Source organism: Microcaecilia unicolor, chromosome 5 (genome assembly GCF_901765095.1).
Source record: "Microcaecilia unicolor chromosome 5, aMicUni1.1, whole genome shotgun sequence".
Lineage (NCBI taxonomy): Eukaryota > Metazoa > Chordata > Amphibia > Gymnophiona > Siphonopidae > Microcaecilia > Microcaecilia unicolor.
Genome location: NC_044035.1, coordinates 134,885,330 through 134,907,092, shown reverse-complemented (window position 1 = coordinate 134,907,092; position 21,763 = coordinate 134,885,330). Strand labels below are relative to the sequence as shown.

At 42.6% G+C, this 21,763-nt stretch overlaps 2 protein-coding genes across 4 annotated transcripts in view; both read left to right on the top strand.

Moving 5' to 3' along the window:
* LOC115470295 (hornerin-like) overlaps nucleotides 1–21,763 on the top strand; it is a 406,057-nt gene that overhangs the window by 361,699 nt on the left and 22,595 nt on the right. The gene's annotated exons all lie outside the window — the stretch shown is intronic.
* LOC115470301 (filaggrin-2-like) lies at nucleotides 131–9,846 on the top strand. Its single transcript, XM_030203344.1, has 7 exons — nucleotides 131–280; nucleotides 704–754; nucleotides 1,250–1,360; nucleotides 2,864–2,974; nucleotides 4,457–4,570; nucleotides 6,002–6,097; nucleotides 9,619–9,846. The coding sequence occupies exons 1-7, from the start codon at nucleotides 175–177 to the stop codon at nucleotides 9,672–9,674; spliced, it is 645 nt and encodes a 214-aa protein (XP_030059204.1). The 5' UTR covers nucleotides 131–174; the 3' UTR covers nucleotides 9,675–9,846.

Here is a 21,763-nt window from a genome sequence, read left to right as displayed (position 1 = left end):
GGTGAAGTTAAACTCTTAATTGATTTTGAGGGCTCCACCAATGCACACGCAATGCTTATTTGGCACAGAGAGGAGGCTACTTGTGTATATAAATGGCTTGTTCATGCAGACCAGACCAAAGACTCACATAACTACTCTTCTTCTTCTGTACTACTGTCGACTGATAGAAAAAACATGTCTGCCAAGGGTGGTAGTGGTAGTAGCCAGTGCAATCAGCAGACAACATATCAACAGGATCAAGGAAACAACTCATGCCAAAACAAAAGCCAAAGCTATGATCGTAAGTTCTATCTCATTATGATGCAGTGATTGTTATTTTTTATTAGCTTTGCAATTATGTTTTATTTCCTATAAGATAGAAGATATTTCACTTTTAAACAAATTCTTACTGACTTGGGGTCGAACCAATGACCCATTGACAGGGTGGCACACATCTATTTTGAGGACCTGGACTGGGTTTGCAAGTCCAGGTTCAGCCTCTCTGGATAGCATTTACAATCTCTGGGACAGAAATCTAACCATCCCTGAAACAATGAGTCACTAATTGTGGTCTGCTACTTGTGAAAAATAATTGTTATATGGTTTGTATGCATTGAAGCAGAATTTTAAGATAAAGCAAATAAAGGCTCATAAAATATTCAAGCATATAACAGCAAAGCTTCCGAGAATTTGATTTCTTATCTATTCTATTCTGTATTATCAGAATCAACAGCAATTGGCAAGGGAACTGCCTGTGGAGGTCAAGCCTCTGCACGTAAGTTTTAATTCAAAGTTTATTTTGTGTACAGACGCTGTATAAAACATACTGTGTGATCTTTGGAGAAGTTTGCTTTTATGAACTGAGAAAACATTTTGATGCAAGAAAAAATGATTCTACCATTGACTACCCAGCACTGTGACAGCACACTGCTATGACGGAGAGCTTAGCTCAGTTCTTAATACTAGTTTCAGCTCCACTGGACAGCCTGAAATTAGAATGCTGCAGAAGTAAAGTTTAAAGTTCCTGGAAGGAAGGGAGACCCACCTATCTCTCAAAGCCTAAAATCTACTGTTCAGATACTGAACTCCAGGCAGCAGACAGAATTGTTGCTCCTGAGTAAACATTGTAGTCATGATGGGTTTGTTAAACCGGATCAAGTTAAAAATGCTGGGGGGGGGGGGGGGGGGGAATTCCAGGAAGTTTTGAATGCTCATTACATTTTCAAGCATTTATTCACACTTGTAATTCCGTTGTGTTCTTCATCATTAGAAACATCTTCCATTGGCCAGAGCACTGGCTGTGGAAATCAGTGGAATCAGAGCTCCCAGAGCTCTCAGGTTGCAGTTGAATCCTGTCAGCAGAAAAACCAAGTCTCTGGTCGTAAGTTTTAATTCATTACAATACTTTTTCCATAAAAACTATTCAACAATTATTGTATGATTTTTAGAGATGTTTCTATTCATAAAATTATTCTTTTTCTGTTCTTTGGTGAAGATTACCTGAACAGTAAAATTGTTTTAATGCAAGGAATAATTTATTTCATTTATTTTTGTATAAACACAATTATATCCTAGTTGATCTACAATTATAGGCAGGGTACAGTAAAACAGTCACAATAAAAGCATCTAATAGTAAAAACAGACAAAAGTAAAACTAACAACTATAAATGTTGTTATCTTCATGAAATATAGCACAGCTGTGTCAGTTATTTTCAATGAAAGCAGTACTAAAAGCTTGTTGAAATAAAGGGTCATTTTACTAAGCTGCAGTAAGCACTAATACAAGTTTACCACAGCAAAAAAAGACCTTTTGTGATAGGCATGTGTTTCCCATCACTCTAAGTGGGCTGTGTCAGCATTGCTGTGTAGCTTACTAAACAGAGAGGATATTGCGGAAGGGACACACATTGATAACCATGTGCTAAAGGGAAAATTAGCTCTTGGCCATTAAAATAAAAAAAATAGAAAAAGCATCCATTTTACCCATGCAGTAAAAATGGCCTTAGCTTACTGGAATGATCTCTATATGGACATGCTAAGGACACTTTTTACTTGTTTGATAAAAGGGCCCCCGTGGACCTATTTTACCAAACCATGCTAGTAGTTTCTGGTGCGGTAATGCTGACAAAGCCCAATCACTTTGAGTAGACTCCTTCGACATTGTCATGTGGGAACCCCTATTGTGGCTTGATAAAGGAGGCCCAAAATATTTTTCTTGTTTTTGTAAACTGGAAAAGATTTAGTACTTCGCAAAGATGATAGCAAGAAGTTTCCACAATTTCAGACCTGGAACATAGAAAATAGTGTTCAATATTCAATCAATTTTACAGAATGAAAAAAAGGAATATCAAGCAGATCTAGTTGGCTTACATATCCGTAATCTAGCAGTCAAAACTACTGGAATATTATTATTGATTATCTTAAAAAGCAACATCAAAATTTTGTATCAAATCCTAAATTTGATAGGAAGGCAGTGTAGCTTCACTATACCAATGGTATAATTTAATTTCACCTATGATGAAAGGTTCATAGTTTATTTTTAGTGATATTTGTCATGACCCAGGGTTGGCCCCATATCCCAGTAATGCAACAGCACACTGCTACATGGGAGACCATGAAACAAAAATGAATCCTAGTCTCAGCTCTTTCAAGAAAGGAAGGGGAAACCTACCTATCATCAGACTGCAGATAGCATTATGATGTGTGGCATCTGGCTAAGCATAGCAGTTATGATGGGTTTGTTAAACAGGAACAAGTTAATCAATGAGAGGTGGGAAAGGGAGAAAATTCCAGGAAGTTCTGAATGTTCATGACATTTTCAAGCAGAAAAAATAGGACCTTTACAGAGTCACACTTCTAATTCTCTTCTGTTTTGCACCATTAGAAACATCTTCAACTGGCCAAGGCAGTGGCTGTGGAAACCAGGGCAGTCAGAGTTCACAGAGCTCTCAGGTTACAGTTGGCTCCTGTCAACAGAAAAATCAAGTCTCTGGTCGTAAGTTTTACTTCATTGCACTACTTTTTCCATAAAAACTATTAACAATTATTGTATGATTTCTTTTAGAGATTCTTGAATTCTAAAATTTGCTCTGTTTCTTTTCTTTCAAGAAGATTGCCTTCATTAGCAGTGAAATGTTTTAATAAAAGGAATTGATAGCATAATTTTATAGTTTAGTTCTAGAGATATACATCATGACCAAGGGTTGGCCCCATAACCTGGTTGCATGGTAGCCCACTGCTACATGAAGACCAGTTTTTAATCCTAGTTTCAGTTTCTCTGGACAGCCTGGACATGGAATCCTGCAGAGACAGAGTGTACAATTCTTACAAGAGACACCAGCAGCCTATCATTTAAACCAGTGGCGTAGCCACAGGTGGGCCTGGGTGGGCCGGGGCCCATCCACTTAGGGCTCAGGCCCACCCAACAGCAGCACATATTTAGTGCTAGCTAGTGGAGATCCCAAACTCTGCCAGCTGAAGACCTCCCCCTGATGGTGCTGCAATCACTGCTCTCCACTTCAGCAGTCTAAACTTCCTAAGCTGCTGATACTGGCCTCATCGTATTGGGGGGTGGGGGGTGGAGGAGAACACTTGGTGCCCACCCACTTCTTGACTAGGCACACCCAAAATCTGCTGTCTGCTATGCCCCTGATTTAAACAATTAAACCTACTACCTAATTCTATACAGTTGTATATCCAACTTTGAGACCAGCATGAAAACTTGCATGTGCAAGTTATAGAATAAGGGTAGTTATGCATATAACTTAGCTAATGAGCTGCTAATTGGCTTTAATGACCAATTATTGGCTATAATTGTAACCAGAGAAAGGCAATATGTCGAAATCCCATCACCTTTCCCTTTCCCTCATCTTGTGTTATGTCATTTTAAATTCAAAAGGATAGGGGAAACATGAAATTTTGGGGCCCTTTTACTAAAATATTTTAAACTCTTAGGGGGCTGTTTACAAAAGCTTAGCTCGAGTTATCTGCAGCAGGGCCCATAGGAATAAAATGGGCCCTGCTGCAGATAACTCGAGCTAAGCTTTATTATATCAGAGAGGTTAATGTGTGGTTAATGCAAGAAGATAGGCTACCATGAAAATGGATTTTGCAGGTGTTTTCCTGTTTTGGGGCATTAAACTTCACATTACTGAATTTTTTGTTAGGGACAGAGAGTGGGTGTGGAATTATTAGCCAGCTAGCGCATTATACTTACCGCATGCTGACTGGCCAATGCACAGTTAACACAGGATCACTTGTTGCCTCCTGTAGAAGCTTACACATTAACTGTGACCCGGTACTGCAGGCTAATTGCCAGCTGAATGCAGAACCAGCAGAAGAAAATCCTGGTTCCACCCTCAACGGGTGCTCCATAAAAAGTGCAGCTTACACGTAGCACGTTCCTGCATTAAATCCTGCAAATTCCTGGAAGTTGTGAATGCTCATGTTTTAAGTGTGTTCTATTCTCTATCATTAGAAACATCAACAACTAGCCAGGGCAGTTCCTGTGGAAACCAGTCCAGTCAGAGCTCTCAGAGCTCTCAGGTTGTAGTTGACAGCTCCTGCCAACAGAAAGGTCAAATCTCTGGTCGTAAGTCCAATTCATTACAATAATATTTATTAGAAGCTTTTTAAAAACTACTGCGTATCTTTATAGGTACTAATATTTAGAGCAGTTTAAAGTTCTAGAGGTGTAGAGCTTACATTTTTCCATTTGGTTTAGGTTCCCGTCTCATTTATTGGAAATTTTGTTTAGGTTTTTGTTTTGTGGAAGAGTTGGGTAGTTCCCAATCTTAGGGCTTCTTTTACTAAGCGGTGGTAAGCCCAAGGCGGGCTTACTGCTTGCTATACAGGACGTATCATCAGGCTACTGCAGCAGCACTAGGAGTGAGAAGTACTGCTGGGCTTCTGCGTTAGCCCCACGGTACTTCCTTTTTAGCGAGCGGTAAGCCTGCATTGGGCTTCCCGCCGCTTTGTAAAAAGGGCCCACAGTGATCAATGTGGGCTACTATTAAGACATGTTTCATTTCTACTAACTCATACTATTTTAGTACAGGTCCCATTTTATGCAATGAGACTTAGGGGCCTTTTTACTAAGCTGCGGTGAGCATTAATGCATTCTTACTGCAGTTTAAAAGCTAGTACAGCGAGACATGCTCAGGCATCTCGTGGTAGTTTTGTGACCTGTGTGTGTTACCCAAGTGCTAAAAATAGATTTTATTTCTTGCACTGGGGGGGGGGGGGGGGGGTGTTTGGAGGGTAGAGAGCACCACTTGCTTACCGATTAGTGTGTGGTTTGCGCATGAGCCCTTACTGCCTAGAAAATAGGTGTAGATAAGCGTTCATGCACTAATGAGAAAATTAGCATTTGGCCATTAATAGACATTATGGAAAATCAACCATTTTACTGCTATGCTAAAAATAGCCTCAGCACACACGAAAAACCTGCATTGTGGATAGTGCTGGCCATTTTTTAGCTTAGCTTACTAAAGGGCCTCTTAGTTACTAATAAGTGGAGTTAACAAAAAAGTAACACATCTTAACCATAGTCCACATTGATAACTCCCCCTCCCCAAGTTGCATAGGGAATTATAGTGTATGACCAATTACTTTTATTGCAATGTCTATGTCTGTACTCTATTTTTTAAATATTTTTTAACATTGATATTTTGCCCTCCCAGCCTTAAATGGGGCTGCTTTGAGTAGCATTCATAAAAAAACAATACAACAAAAATGTACTAAAACATAGTAAATTGCACAGACGTATCAGAAAGAATCAGGAGGAACAGACTCAGGAGCACCAGTCAGGGAAGCAGTCATTATCTGACCATTTTATAGGAATGTAAATAGGACTCTTGTGTAACTGTATCTGGCAGGTTGCTCTATAAAAACAGATATGGGAGGATGTTTTAAAAAAGAGCAACATCTCCTGGCAATTGTAAATGAATGGCTTTGTTATATTGAAGATGAAATGATTAAAATATCACAAAAGCACTCTTCTTACTCTGTTGTTGCACATTAGAATCAAGCTCATCTTCCACGGTTGGAGGACAGTGTGGTCAGACTTCACAGAACTGGCAGGGTGGATCTAATAATTCATCCCAAAACAAAGGCCAAGGTAACGATCTAAAGTTTTACTTCATGGCAATTATCAGAGTTTTATAAATAATGTAAAAGCTGCTGAAGTTCTTTGGATTGGTTTAAATTTTAGAATACACTCTATCTTTTTAATGTGATGATGGCACGTTTCATGATTTACGCTGTACTTTTAAAAATAGGCCCTGACCCAGTAAAAATCTACACTTTGAAGGTAGTTCTTTAATTCTGCACGCATATTTGGATGCCTTCTTTATAAATACTACTTTCCTTTATTTATTTAATTTTAACATAACAGGGTAGATATGTGCATATGCACTTAAGTGAGTACCTATGCCAGCCATTGAACTGGTTTAATCACTTGCACCTAAATGATAAAGATCTGTAATTAATATAGTATTCTATGTTATATATATATATATGAGTGGGAACCTTAACCATGCTTTACCCAGACACACCCAAGTGTATCCCATCTGTTAAGCGTGCACTATGTAAGATATGCACATAGTTATAGAATAGTGTTTAGGTGAAATTGTGTCACATATGTGCATATGTGTACACATAAGTGCATTTATGTCAGTAATCTAATCATATATGTTCTTAAATGTTAGAACCTATTTTACAGAATTACCCCAGTCATATTAATCTTTTTATTGTTTTATAGAGCAGAATAACATGAAATAATGCAGTATCAGAAAATAAGAAGAGATAATTTAGGGCCCATTTCAAATTCAATTTATAGAGAATAACATGCAGAGAGAGTCATTAAAGTCAATTATTTCAGCACTAATTAAAAAATAAACATAAACATTTAGCATTTGCTTTATATGTTCATTTTTTAATTAGTTCTTGCTATTTTACCCCCAAATTCTATAAAAATCATGAGACAATTTGCACCAATATTGTGATAATTGGATTCAATTAAAATGTATATGTAGAAACTTAGGTGTGGGACAGAGAAATTGGAGGTCATGGGTGAAATTTATATCCCATCAATCCAGCAAACAAAGAGGCCTTTTATCTGAAGTATGGCATAATAGGGGCTTAACATGCTCAAAGCCTAAATTAAGAGGTCCTTTTATCAAGCAGCAATAGGGCTACCATGCAGATAACACATTGCAAAACAGTAGTGTTTCTGAGTTTGCCATGTGCCGTATCTCTTTCAAGAAAATAATTTTTATTTTGTAATGCGTGGAGCATGGAGTAGGCATTCCTGACGGATATAGGGCAGCAAGGACACATTTCCACATGCTGCCTGATTACCTCTGGGATAGTGCATGAGCCCTTACTGCCTACTAAATAGATGGTAGTAAAGTCTTAGGGGTCCTTTTACCAAGCTGCAGGAAAAAGGGCCCTGTGCTAGTGGCAGGGGCCATTTTTTCCATGCACCAGGGCCCTTTTTACCACAACAGGTAAAAAGCCCCCAGACATACATGGCCATGCGGTAAGAGAACTCTTACTGCATGGCCATGCAGCAGGGAGCCTTTACTGCTATCCAGGCAGCAAGCTGTGATGCCCGATTACTGCTGGGTTACCGCCACTCAAGTCATTTCCAAGGTTTTTCTTTTTCCCCTGGAAATGGCACACACTTGCGGCAGGACTACCGCCAGCCAGGGGCGTATCTGCGTGGGGCCTCAGGGGCCTGGGCCCCCGCAGATTTCGCCCTGGACCCCCCTACCGCTGCCAACCCTCCCCCTCCGTTGCTCGCCTACCTTCGCTGGCGGGGGACCCCAACCCCCGCCAGCCGAGGTCCGCGTCCTCCTGCCGCTGCCGGCTGCCTTTGGTCCTTTCATTCTTCCATTGAAGCTGGCGCCGACGAAAGTTTCTTTTGAGTCTGACGTCGCTGCACGTTGTACGTGCAGGACGTCAGACTCAGAAATTGTTTCTGAGTCTGACGTCCTGCACGTACAACGTGCAACGTGCAGCGACGTCAGATTCAAAAGAAACTTTTTCGTCGGCGCCAGCTTCAATGGAAGAATGAAAGGACCAAAGGCAGCCGGCAGCGGCAGGAGGACGCGGACCTCGGCTGGCGGGGGTTGGGGTCCCCCGCCAGCGAAGGTAGGCGAGCAACGGAGGGGGAGGGTTAGCAATGGCAGCGGCTGGGGGGAGGGGGATCGGCAATGGCGGCGGCGGCGGCGGGGGGGGGGGCTATAATGTGCCCCCCCTCTCTGGCCCTGGCCCCCCCTACCGCCGCAGTTCAGATACGCCCCTGCCGCCAGCAGCTGCGAAGGGCCAGCGGTAGTCCCGGAAAAGCAAACAGTAAGCCCACATTGGGCTTACCAGTGCTCTGTAAAATGGCCCCTTAGGTAGTAAATAGCCATTTGCTAATTTTGATATTAGCACACGGCCATTAACAACTTAAAACATGCTTTTTTTCCACCATGGTAAAAAGTGGCCAGGCACAAAGCAATCCCACATACCAATACTACTGCAGACCATTTTTTTACCATGGCTTGGTAAAAGAGTCCCTCAATGTGGCAATTTTTTTACTGAATTTTCAACAGTTTTTATTTAGGTTTTGTGCTAATGTTCTCATTAGTGTGCGCTACCTGTGAAATCATAACGCGCTAGCTGGATAATGCTTCCTTGCTCACATTAAGCGTATTCTATAATTGGTGCCTAGATTTAGGCACCGATTATAGAATATGCTTAGTTGATATTTCAACACCTAAAACTACGGGCATACATTTACACCAGTGAAAACCTGGTGAAAATCCCAGTGTGTAGACTTAGGCGCACTGGGCCATAATCTATAATTACGGATGTAAATTTCAGAACACGCATGAAATGCCTAGTTTCCTGCCCATAGCCATGGCCCTTTTGCCTGCGCACATTAGAAGTTTGGTGCACTTTGTTACAGTATACACTTAGTGAGTTGTGCACCTAAATTCTAATCACTGCCAATTAGTGCTCATTTTTTCTTCTTAAGTGTTGTCATTAGCGCTCATTAGCTTGTTAAGCTTGTTATAGAATCTGCTTTGATTTTGGCATGGATCTCTAGGCAGGCTACATAGAATCACTACGTAAATGTTTTGCAGTAGCCCATTTTCCCATGCTAAATACATGTTAAGGGCTTAACACCCTAAAGAGATGAAAGAAGCCACTGTAGAATGTAGAACATTCCAAAGGAGTTTTGCACACTGTTCAGAGGAGACCTTTATCTCTTTCTGTGGAAAATTCAATGATACTACTCTCTCCTCCCCTCATGCTGGTAAATCACTTGTCAAATAGAATTAGAATTGCCAAAATTGGACATAACAAAGCTAGAATAATAGGCAGTTTATTATTTCATTATTTTCTTCTTTCTTAAACTTCAATATATTAAATGTGTTAATGTCTTAAGCCCAGGAATGCTTTTACGTTTATGGTGGACATCATACATCAGTGAATTGCATTACATAGTTTCATCTAAAAAGCAAATAAATACATTTCATAAACCAATACATTATTCATACGTAATCTTTATATTGGGGATGGAATATTAGGAAACCTGTGAAAATGTGATCCACTGTGATTTCACTAATTTTGTGGTTCTTGTTACAGGTGGATGTCAAAACACAGACCAACAGAAACAATGCACTGGTGGGTCAAAGAAGTGAAAATGCAACACTGAAACTCTACTTTCCTCAAATCAGAATCACGCATTGTAACCTCTTTGTTTAAATTGACAATTGTTCTGATTTCAAAAAAATAATTGTTAATGTTAATTGGAAACTTTCTTTTGTCATCAAAATTCATGTTGATTAATTATAAACAATCTTAATGAGCATAGCATATTTGTCTGCTGATCTTTTAATACGAAATAAAGAACAACAGCGACTCTTAGGGGAAGAGGAGCTCAGTTGTTTGCTATAGACGTTATTCCTAGAGGACGACCAAAACTGATTTTTTTTTTTCAGTTTCAGTTGAAACCGAAACTGCCACCAAAATTGTCCAAAAGCTATTGGCCAAAACTTATCAAATGGGTTCAGCCAAAACACAAACCAAAACCAAAAACTCAAGTTTCATTGTATGAATGTGAACCAGTGAGGGCCACTGGGGATTGTCAGTTGTGTGCATGTGAACCAGTGAGGGCCACTGGGGATTGTCAGAGCTTGTAGTCTGCATCTCTCTGCTAAATTCACAGTATCCAAGCCAGAATGTACTAATTTAAATAATAAAAGACCATAATATTACCTCCAAGCAAAATAGCCTCCACACATATATACAGTAGCTAATAAAAATTAAAACTAAAAGCCACCGTGCTATGACAAAGAACACAAAGAGAAGCCCTCCCCCCTCCCAGGAGTACATTACAATCATTGAAGGTCAAGTGGTGTAGTGAAGGCAGGAGCAATGCCCCAGTCATGACAGCCATTTTGAGAACACAGCTGGAATGGGCAGGAGTAACGGGGGTTATTGCTTGCCCAAATACACGTCTAGACCACCAGGGGCTGTAAGATAGGCCCAAGGAGCCTATGGGTGCATGGAGAGGCACTCAAGGAGGTCCAGAAGGAGGGACAACTTCTGCTTGTTGGGGTGGGGGGGGGGGCGGAAAGAAATGAGAGAAAGCACAAATTTTCAATTTCTACTGAACACTCAAGGATATTTTTAGCTGAAACTAAAATCTTGGATGAAAATTAAAATAATCATTTGGCTGAAACTGGACAGAAAAAGGATTTTGGGCTGGTTTTGGCACTGTAACCAAAACCAAAATTTGGTTGTCCTCTAATTATTCCTAGGAACCACAGAAGTAGTGCGTAGGTTCTTCATCTTAAGTACATGTGAGAACAACTGGTGGTTACATTGAGCCATGGGGCTACAATGTCCACCTCATTCATGGATATTTGGTAGTACCTACTATGTAGGTCCAGAACAAAGAATCATTGACTCCAAGTTAGAGAATCAAGGGCATCTTCAATTTATAGGGTAGTGTATTGGTCAGGTGTGGACCTAGACTTGAAGGTGCGATAATCAACACTGAATTTCACTGACCCATCCTATTCCTCATAACTACAAAAGGGGAAGTGTTAGGGCTGTGGGACTCAGAGGTAATCTTTCCATGCATGAGTTCCTCCAGGTATCTTCTAATATCAGCTAAGTCACCTGGATCAGTCCTCGGACTTTTACCAGAACAGGATGTCATCGGTAAGATATATGTGGCGCTGTACACACTTTGCGCACTGTACATTCCATTCTGATAATGAGAACATGTTGACTTTTTGTTCCAGCTTTTGCTATAATGGGAATAGCAGCACTGGTATCTGAGATTCAAGTTGTGAATCTAAGCATACTAACATCAGAGTCTCTAATTTATGGGCTTCCCCAAGAAAATATTGGGGAAATTCCACAGGTACCATTATATATTCCTCATAAGGACAACTGTAATTACTTATATCCCTCAGATTTAGCTCCTGCAATGGCTGTAGGGGATGTATGACAGTTGTATGGAGGAGTATCCTAATGGTTAGTGCAGTGGTCTGAGAATCAGGGTAACTAGGTTCAATTCACACTGCAGCTCATTGCAATTCTGGGCATGTCACTTAACCGTACCTTGCCCCAGGTACAAAATAAGTACCTATGTATAATAAACTGCTTTGATTGTAACAACAGAAAGGCAGTATATCAAATCTCATCCCCTTTCCTTTAATACCATATATATCATTGGTAAATGTAAATGAAATACCATATTAGTTTAACATCACTTGGCCTCTGAACTGTTTATCCAAACTTAGTTTAAAAAGTTTCTAATCTGTTTTGAATAGATTGGGAGAAGATAGTATTTTTGTCGAGCTCCACCTGAGTACAGTGGCTGATCTGAGGTACTCGAGCCATGACTTCAACTGATGGTATTTGGCAGGATAGTCTTTGAGTTCCAGGAGAGGGCTTGTAATAATGTTCAGAAGCAAAAGCAACCACCACAATATAAGTAGCTCAGAAATATTCAGAAAATTTTCCTTAGGATTGATTAATATGGACAGCTTTAACATGAAACAATTGTTCGCAATTGTTAAGTCGCTTATAACGTCACCAGATAACTTAAACTCTGGATTGGAACAACCTCTTACTGTTAATCAATTGGCTATATACTTTCAGAAGAAAATCTGTAATTTTTGATTTGCTGTTTCTTATGTTGACTTACCTTTTGACACTCCTTTGGAAGATAGTATTCCAGTAGACTGAATTTGGAGTGAGTTCAACCTTATTTACAAGAAAATATTTTGAACCTATTTAAGAAATATGTGTCTTCTTACTATGTTGGATGTCTATCCATCAAATTTTATAAAACGCCCCCCCCCCCCCCCCAGCACACACTTTTTCTTATTCAGTTGGTTTTTTTGACAATTTGGGTGAAATAGTTGTTACACCAATACTAAAGGATCCAAAACAACCTAAAGCATGCAGAGGCCGATATTCAAAGTGATTTATTTGTTTGTTTGTTGCATTTGTGCCCCACATTTTCCCACCTATTTGCAGGCTCAATGCGGCTTACTGAGTACATTGGAAGAAACATCTCCCGCCATTGACCCTGGTAGGGCTACTAATCCTCCCTCAAAGCCACCTGTGCTGCTGGCCCCCTTCAGAGATGCTGCTGCTGCCTCTGATTTCTCCCCCCCCCCTTCAAAACTGCTGTTGCTGTCACTGCTGCCGCTGACCTTTGCTTCCCAAAGAGCTGCTGGTGCTGCTGACACGCCTCCCCCCACACACACACACCGAAGAGCTACTGGTGTCACTGGGACCCTCCTGAAAGCAGGAAGCACTGCTGGGACCCCCTCTCAGTGCCTCTGGTAAGAGTTGGAAAATTATCAGACATAAGCAGCTGTGCTGTAAACTCTCTCCCTTAATGAAACCGTACTGCAAAAGGAGGAGAGAGTGAATGGCTGCATCTTGGGCTGGTTCCTCTTCCTATGTCTGCCTGGAGCTGTACAGCCCCGCAGTTCACATGATATCATCACGAACTTATCTCAACCTACACCTTCCCAACTGCAGAGGAATTAGATACAAGACCTACTATGCATCCAGTTTCTCGTTCTTGGAATGCTCTACCAAGATCTATCCGAACAATCAACGACTACTTACCCTTTAGAAAAATGTTGAAAGCTCATTTCTTTAAGCAAGCCAAGCCTACTCTAATGACCCAACTTAATCTTAATAGCCTACACTCCAAATCTGTCCTGACACTGATACCGACCTCTTCATTGGTTATACCTATCCCACCTCCCCATTCTCCCTTTACTCATCCCAACCTTTTCTTCTCCATCTCTCCTTTACCATATCCCTCCTTACCCCATTTCCCCCAACCTATCCTATCCTATCCTGTTTACCTTCCCTTATCCTAATCATACATTATTAAGCTTCACCATTACTATGTTTTATTACAGTTTGAATTTTTTCTCTCCTTATAAGACTTTCCACCTTATAATTGAAAGAGAAAAATGCCTAGTTTTTGACCCAAATCGGGAGATAGACGTTTATCTCACAAAAACAAATAAATCGGTATAATGGAAAGCCGATTTTGGACGTTTTCAACTGCACTCCATCGCGGAAGCGTACAAAGTTGATGGGGGCGTGTCGGAGGCATGACGAAGGTGGAACTGGGGCGTGGTTATCGGCCGAGGAGAGATGGGCGCCTTTCGCCGATAATGGAAAAAAAGTATACGTTTGTAGCTAGAATTTAGGGCACTTTTCCTGGACCCTGTTTTTTCACGAATAAGGCCCCAAAAAGTGCCCTAAATGATCAGATTACCACCAGAGGGAATCGGGGATGACCTCCCCTGACTCCCCCAGTTGTCACTAACCCCCTCCCACCACAAAACATGATGTTTCACAACTTTTTATTTTCACCCTCAAATGTCATACCCACCTCCCTGGCAGCAGTATGCAGGTCCCTGGAGCAGTTGTTGTAAGCGAGATACCCCCCCACCTATGCCTGTAGATGACGTAAATAGATCAGGAAACTGGGAAGCCAGATGTTGATAGTCGTGGCGACTTCCCAGTTACCAGCTCACAGGCATGAGGGGCAAGCTACAAAAACTAACCTCGTCGCTAACCCTCTAAGGATGAGCGAGGAATTGAAACTAAATTCAGGATTTTACCTCCTTTTGTGGACAACAAAACACAACTTCTCAAATAAAAAGTAAAACAATTTAAAAGATTTATTTATAACATGCTTCAATTGTATGCACCGTTTTCTCTCCAATCATGTCATTCCTCATTCTTATAACCTGAAAAGTATCACCAAAAATTTCTATAATTTTATAAGGCTGCTCTTCCCACAAATCTTGCAATTTGTGTCTCCCGGAGAACCCCCGTCTCCTAGGTAACACCCAGTCCCCCACTTGGAGTGCACAAGACATCTGTGAGGAACCTCAACCAACATCCTCTCTTGTGTCTGGGGAAGATATGTAAACTCCAGTTGACTTGCCTTTTGATTAGGGACGTTTCAACTACTGGACCCTGTCCGGTCCCACTGACAAAATGATCAGAATGAGTAAGATCCCCTGTCCCAGTACTCTTTTTCAGCTCTTCAGCCTCAGCCTCTGGGTATACCAAATCTAAAACATCCACTTTTCCCGGATCTTCATCAGAACCTGTCCCAACCAGAAGTGAGCCATTAAAGTCTCTATGATTTAGTTTTGCAGCTTCTTTTAGGTCATCTTCTTTTCCCAGGTTTTGTGCCTCAAGTTTCCGGCGACTCTGTGCCAACGCCTGCTGCCAGACCTGTTCCTCGCTCTCACGTTCCAGAACATACTGCCGCAGCCAGTCCCTATCACTCTGGGAACTTTCAGGGGTGTCGTTTCCTTCGTCCTCATCCAATTCTTTGTCATGCCACCAAATATAGAAGGAACTTGCTCAATTTCCTTTGGCATAGAATTACCCAGCCTTTTCTGCCTCTCTTCCTTTCCATATCCAGTACCTGGAATACTTGTTGGCCTCTCCTCTTTCTCACGTCTTCTAGACTGCAGCATTCCCTTCTTTCTCTTTTCCAGCACAGCTGCAACCACCTCTGGTTCACTCTTCTGGCTAATTTTCCTGGAGGCATATACTAAAAAAACTTCTGACTCTCTCCTAACTTGTTGGCCTTTCTCTCCCAATATCCTCTTCGACATGACCGGTTTTATTTGGCCCACGCTCCCCTGCAGCTTCACTAAACCTTCTGGTTTTCTGGAACTGACCACATGTCTCGGAGAAATCTTTGTCAGGATTCCAGCAATTTTTACTGGCTCTAGGGTGAAGCATGAAAAATTTTTAAAAAGACCTTTTAGGTGTTGTAAAATATTCATCCCGATAATTCCTGGTGTAGAGACCTTCTCCACTTGTCCCTCACGGAAATTATCCTTGACTATAAAGAAACAGCGCTTGGGAATCACCTGTCCCAGACACTCCACATCCACTTCAGTGTATCCCAGCACTGGGAGCTCGGTACCGTTCACTGCTACCAGAGTCAGTCGACTGGCATCTTTTAAACAATCAGCGTTTTTAAAGTTTTTATAGAAGAAACTAGCCAAGAGAGTAGACACATTAGACCCAGTATCCACTGTGCACATGGTCTCAACTCCCTCTATTTTCGCCTTTAAGAGTGGGCTTGGCCCAATCGCTCTCTCTCCAAGCAGTTTTTCCTCCTGGGAATCTTCCTGACTCTTTGGTTTCTGTAACCGTATCACGGTCTTGGAATCACTCTCTCTTGAGGGACCTGCCACCTCCGCTCTCACGTCCCCATTCCTCTGACCATTACCACGGGCTCATTGATCTTTCAGTTCCCTTCGGTCCCCTCCAGCACCAGCATGAGTCACTCGTTCGCTCTGACAATAGCGCGCTATATGTCCTGGCTCCTGGCACCTGTAGCAAATCACATCCCCTGAAGAAGTCCTGGCAGCACTTCGATTCTGGTTATAACTCATATAACCTTCACCAGAGCTGGGATATCTTTGACTGTTACGTTCTCTCCTTTGTCTTTCCCATTCCGCTTCCTGTCTCTCGCACATCCATGCGAACATGCTGGTTATCTGCTGCAACAATCCTACCGTGGCAGGCTCCTCAGCCCTGCTGTGATCACCGGCATCATCTCGGTTTCTTTGCAGAATTCTCTTGGGTGCTTCCCAGGGGGCCAACCCCCTTTCCTCTCCGGCCCACCGAATAGCCGCCTGCATCAGTTCCGCGAACGGCATCGCTGGGTTGTCCTCGCTCCTTTTCATGATCTCACGTTTCAAGCTCTCGTCCCGTAACCCGATCACAAACTGTTCCTTTAAAGTCTCATCTGGGTTCCCCATACGTCTCCGATCCCTCTTCATTATTGACTCTAGTTTCTCTTGTAGCTTATAGGCAAAGATTCTGATCGTCTCTTTTTCCCCCTGGCGATAGTTATAAAACTCTTGGATTCTTAAACCCAAAGCCACCTTGTCACCGTACACCTGCCTCAGCAGATCATAAATTTCATTAATGGAACAGTCCCTCGGCAGGGAATACTTGATGGTGTCCAGGGCGATCCCTCTCAGATGGTCCCTTACAACCTCAACTTGGTCTTCCACCGGAACCCTTAGAATCCTCAATCGCGATTTCATCTTTTCTATCCAGTCCTCAACCTTCAGGTCTTCGGGTCCCCTGGGAAACCCACAAAAATCCGGCATGGTTCTGTCCTGGGGTATCACAATGGTGTGAGTTAGAATTTGAGGCACTGCCCGACTTCCTGAAGCCTCTCCGTCCATCTTCTGGATTGACTGGGGAACTGGATGCACCCCAGAAACAAAAATCCTCCGGAACACACAAATGCAAGACCGCCCCAAATAAATCACAACCCCACGGCAAGATATGTAAATTTTATTGAGCCAGCCAAACTCGGTCAATTTTCTTCTAACGGAACTCAGGAACCTGCAATAAACCCTCCAAATTCAATGTTATTTATAAATCAGTTCCAATTTACCCCTTTTTGTTTCCCCAAAATCAGGCAAAATCCTGCCGACTAAGCCAATTGTAAGCGAGATACCCCCCCACCTATGCCTGTGGATGACGTAAATAGATCAGGAAACTGGGAAGCCAGATGTTGATAGTCGTGGCGACTTCCCAGTTACCAGCTCACAGGCATGAGGGGCAAGCTACAAAAACTAACCTCGTCGCTAACCCTCTAAGGATGAGCGAGGAATTGAAACTAAATTCAGGATTTTACCCCCTTTTGTGGACAACAAAACACAACTTCTCAAATAAAAAGTAAAACAATTTAAAAGATTTATTTATAACATGCTTCAATTGTATGCACAACTACGGTAGCATTAATGAATTCAGAAAAACCTAACTAGACATTTTATGTAATATGAATCAATGTGGTGTCAGTATCCTTATGTCACCTCTTTGTCTCCCTGCAGGAACTCTTGCAGCATACAGAAAATATATCAGATAAGTACTTAAGTTTATTTCCTAAATTCCCCAACCAAAATAAAGTTACTTTTCTTTTTTTTTCCAACTATTAAGTGTAGAATTTCCCCTGTAAGAAATTGATTCTTTGTGTTTTTTTCTCCTTTCTTTCTTTTCCAGGTACCCCGGATCAGCTGTCTCCTCAGGTAAGTATTTAAATGAATTGTTTGTTTTCCCACAGAATAACCTTCACTTAACTGTCCATGAAAATTTTGTGTTGTTTCTCTGGAAATCTGTCTTGCGTTGGGGCCCTGGAACTGATTCCTCCGATGTCCGGTTCTGTAGCTTGTCTCCACTCTACGTCTTCACTCTACACCTCACTCTTAAAAACTTAAAATGGGAATAAAACCCTCACTCCCTAACTCATATGAGTTTTCCCTATCCTAGATGGGTTTAAATTTTGGATCATAAAACTGTGGCCGGTTTCACTAAAATAAAGTCAAATTAATTTTCCCTATGTTCTTTTAACCTAAGCTCCATCACTGGTTCCCTATCTATAGAGGAGGCACACCCAACTCTTCAGGAACCCATATATCCTCATTCAACTCAAACCTTTCTCACAGCTATTCTCCCCTTCCCTGACAGGTTAACACCCCATTCACTCTTTTCCTCAATCCTTTGGAACACCCCTTTCAGACACTTTAGGTACACATTCACAATTCCCCTATTCCTCTCACTTACCCTTCATTCACCCTTTAACATTCTCATTCTCCCACATTCATTTCTTAAATTTTCCTTTAATTCCCTCCCTTTTCTCACAAACTCCGCCAGCACTGCACACACACACCTTCTCGCCTCGCTGTCTTCAGCCTCCTCTGACCACAGCCAACTCACCGTCTCCTAGGTAACGGAACTCCAGCGCAGAATTCCGCTCCCCCTCAGCCAATCAGACTCACCCTCAGAATTCTGAGAAGCCCAACTGTAGCCCCATTTTACTTTTATTTTTCCCATAGACTTTAATGGAAAATTACTAAAAATAATAATTTAACCCCAAAATTTCCATCAAAATGTCCCAAATTTACACACACCACCAAGCACTACTTATATTCCTGATCTATGAATTTATTTTTCAAATTTAACCCTTTTTAATACCCGCCCCACAATATTTACCCCTAAAATCCCCCAAAAATCCCCAAATTATTTTAAACCCACCTTAAAATTTCCTTACCTTCCCCTCTACCTGCTACATCGAATTCAATTTGTTAACCCTTTCCTAACCCCTTCAAACTAGCCCCCCTCCAAAATACCCCCTAAAAATATTTAAATTTAAAAACTAACCCACCCCAAAAATCCAGAAAAATTCCCCGATCAAGAATATGTAAACCAAATTTAAATTGAACCAATCCCTAAATTTTAAAAATCAAAAACCATATTTACACATTTAAAAAATAAATACATTACAATTTCGGGTAAAAAAAACCCTTACCTGTACCTGGATTTTCTGCTCACTCGAACCCTGCCCTCGGTTCCGGTCCTCGTCGTCCTGGTTCAAAATCGGAGCCAAAAATAAAAAAGCTCCGAAGCCAGCCCAAAATTTAGGCCCCGGCTTCGGCCTACTCGTAGAAAAAAATCGCGTTGCCGGTTCGTGCACGCGCACGCACGTCTTCTTTCACGCCGGCACTCTTCTCCTCCTCTTCTCTTAGAAACATCGCGGCGCCGCCTTCCTGCCGCTCCCGCCACCTATCCCAAGCGGTCCAGTAGAGCCCGAAGACACCGGGAGTGCCCGGTTCGTGGCTACACGTCCGGGGACGTGCTCAATCGTCCCCGGACCTACAAAACCGACGCGCTGCCTCCCGCAGCGCCCCTCCTGGCACCAACTCGGCCCCCGAACCCCGGAGCAAAACGGCCCTAAAACAGGGCCCGAAGACCCACCAAATTTGTCCCGCTGCCTGCTGCAGCGCCCCTTTAAACACCGGGCCCCGAATCGACCCGAAAAACCTCCCCAGCTTCCCTAACGGGCCTGAAATCTGCCCCGAACCTTCAATCCCTCCCCGGACTCCCAAATTTATAATGCTGCTTTTCGCAGCACCCCTTCTCGGGCCCAACTCAGCCCCGAATCCTCGGAGGTCTGGGGCCCCAGACTGGACCCCGGGTAAGTTTTTTTTCCTCTTTCTCTTAAACCCTAGGTTACATTGTTAGGGGGTGCAGTGGACTTCAGGCAGGTGGACCCAGGCCCATCCCCCCCTACCTGTTACAATTGTGCTGCTTAATGCTTAGTCGTCCAACCCCCCCAAACACACTGTACCCACATGTAGGTGCCCCCCTTCACCCCTTAGGGCTATAGTAATGGTGTAGACTTGTGGGCAGTGGGTTTTGAGGGGGATTTGGGGGGCTCAACACACAAGGGAAGGGTGCTATGCACCTGGGAGCTCTTTTACCTTTTTTTTGGTTTTTGTAAAAGTGCCCCCTAGGGTGCCCAGTTGGTGTCCTGGCATGTAAGGGGGACCAGTGCACTACGAATCCTGGCCCCTCCCACGAACAAATGCCTTGGATTTATTCGTTTTTGAGCTGGGCGCTTTCATTTTCCATTATCACTGAAAAACAAAAACGCCCAGCTCACAAATTGTCGAATAAAACATGGACGTCTATTTTTTTCGAAAATACGGTTCGGTCCGCCCCTTCACGGACCCGTTCTCGGAGATAAACGCCCATGGAGATAGACGTTTTCGTTCAATTATGCCCCTCTTTGTATTTCAAATTACTATGTAAGCCGCATTGAACCTGCAATGTGTGGGAAAGCGCGGGGTACAAATGTAATAAGTAAATACATAGTACTGTGAGGTGTTAGCCACCTCCGGTGATGAAACAAATACAGAGTGATGTTATAGAGAATGAGATATATGCTTTACAGACACATAAGAGAATCGAGAGAAGAAGAGTTATATAATGTTCATTGCAAGTTTTGGTTTCGTTGTGTTGCTGAGTTCAGGCACTTAAGTTGGATCAGTAGGGTGTGCCTTCTCGAACAGATCGGTCTTTAGTGATTTCTGGAAGTTGAGGTGGTCGTGCATTGTATTTATGGCTTTCGGTAATGCGTTCCATAGTTGCGTGCTTATATAGGAGAAGTTGGACCTGTAGATTGATTTGTACTTGAGTCCTTTGTAGCTAGGGTGGTGAAGATTTAGGTATGTTCGTGATGTTCTGATTGTGTTTCTGGTTGATAGATCTATGAGGTTAGTCATTTAACCCAGGGCTTTGCCATAGATAATCTTGTGGACCAGGGTGCAGATTTTGAAAGTAATACATTCTTTGATTGGGAGCCAGTGCAGTTTTTCTCATAGGGGTTTGGCGCTGTCGCATTGGATTTTCCAAATATAAGCCTGGCTGCTGTGTTTTGAGTAGTCTGTAGTTTCTTTATGAGTTGTTCTTTGCATCCCGCATAAAGTCCATTACAATAATCAATATGGCTTAGTACCATTGATTGTATCAGGTTGCGGAAAGTTGCCCTCGGGAAAAATGGTTTCACGCATTTAAGTTTCCACATTGAGTGGAATATTTTCTTGATTGTAGAGTTAACTTGGGTCTCGAGTGTAAGGTTTCGGTCAATTGTGACACCAAGGATTTTCAGGCTGAGATGGGGAGGGTGCAATCTGGGGTGACTAAGTTTGTAGGTATATTTGTGTTATATTGGGATGAGAGGATAAGGCAGTGTGTTTTTTCTGTATTGAGTTTTAGTTGGAATGCGTTTGCCCATGAGTTCATGATATGGAAGCGGAGGTTGATTTCGTTGGTGATTTCTGTCAGATCATGTTTGAAAGGGATGTATATTGTGACGTCATCTGCACAGATGAATGGGTTAAGCAGACAGAAGTCTCTCCTGCCCACTTAACTCACCTGTTGCTGCCCAATCACCGATATTCAGCAGCATTAAAGTGGGGAGTGCCGCTAAAAATTGTCTCTGACCAGCCCCCAAAAAGTGGGCCAGTCAGGTGTGGGCCAAGGGGTGGCATGGGAAAAGCAAGGGCATATGTGGGAGTCGGCAATAATCATCCAAGGCCTGCATAAGGTAAGTGAGTGAAGTTAGGACAACTCAAAAGCTTTTCTAAATTCATCCACTTATCTTTATGTGGCCCCTAGCTGAATATCGGGCCAGGAATCACATAAGTTTCTTTTCCCTCTCCCACAGCCCCCCCTGGGCACCCGTCCCCAACAACATCTCCATTCTGTCCACCTCCTGGGCAGCCCCCCCCCCCCCCCCCCCCACACACACCAACAACAACGTCCCTCTGGCAGAAGCACTCACCCTCACTTCCCGTTCAGGATAGAACCTTCCCTTGGGGCCTACCTGACCTCCTTGGTG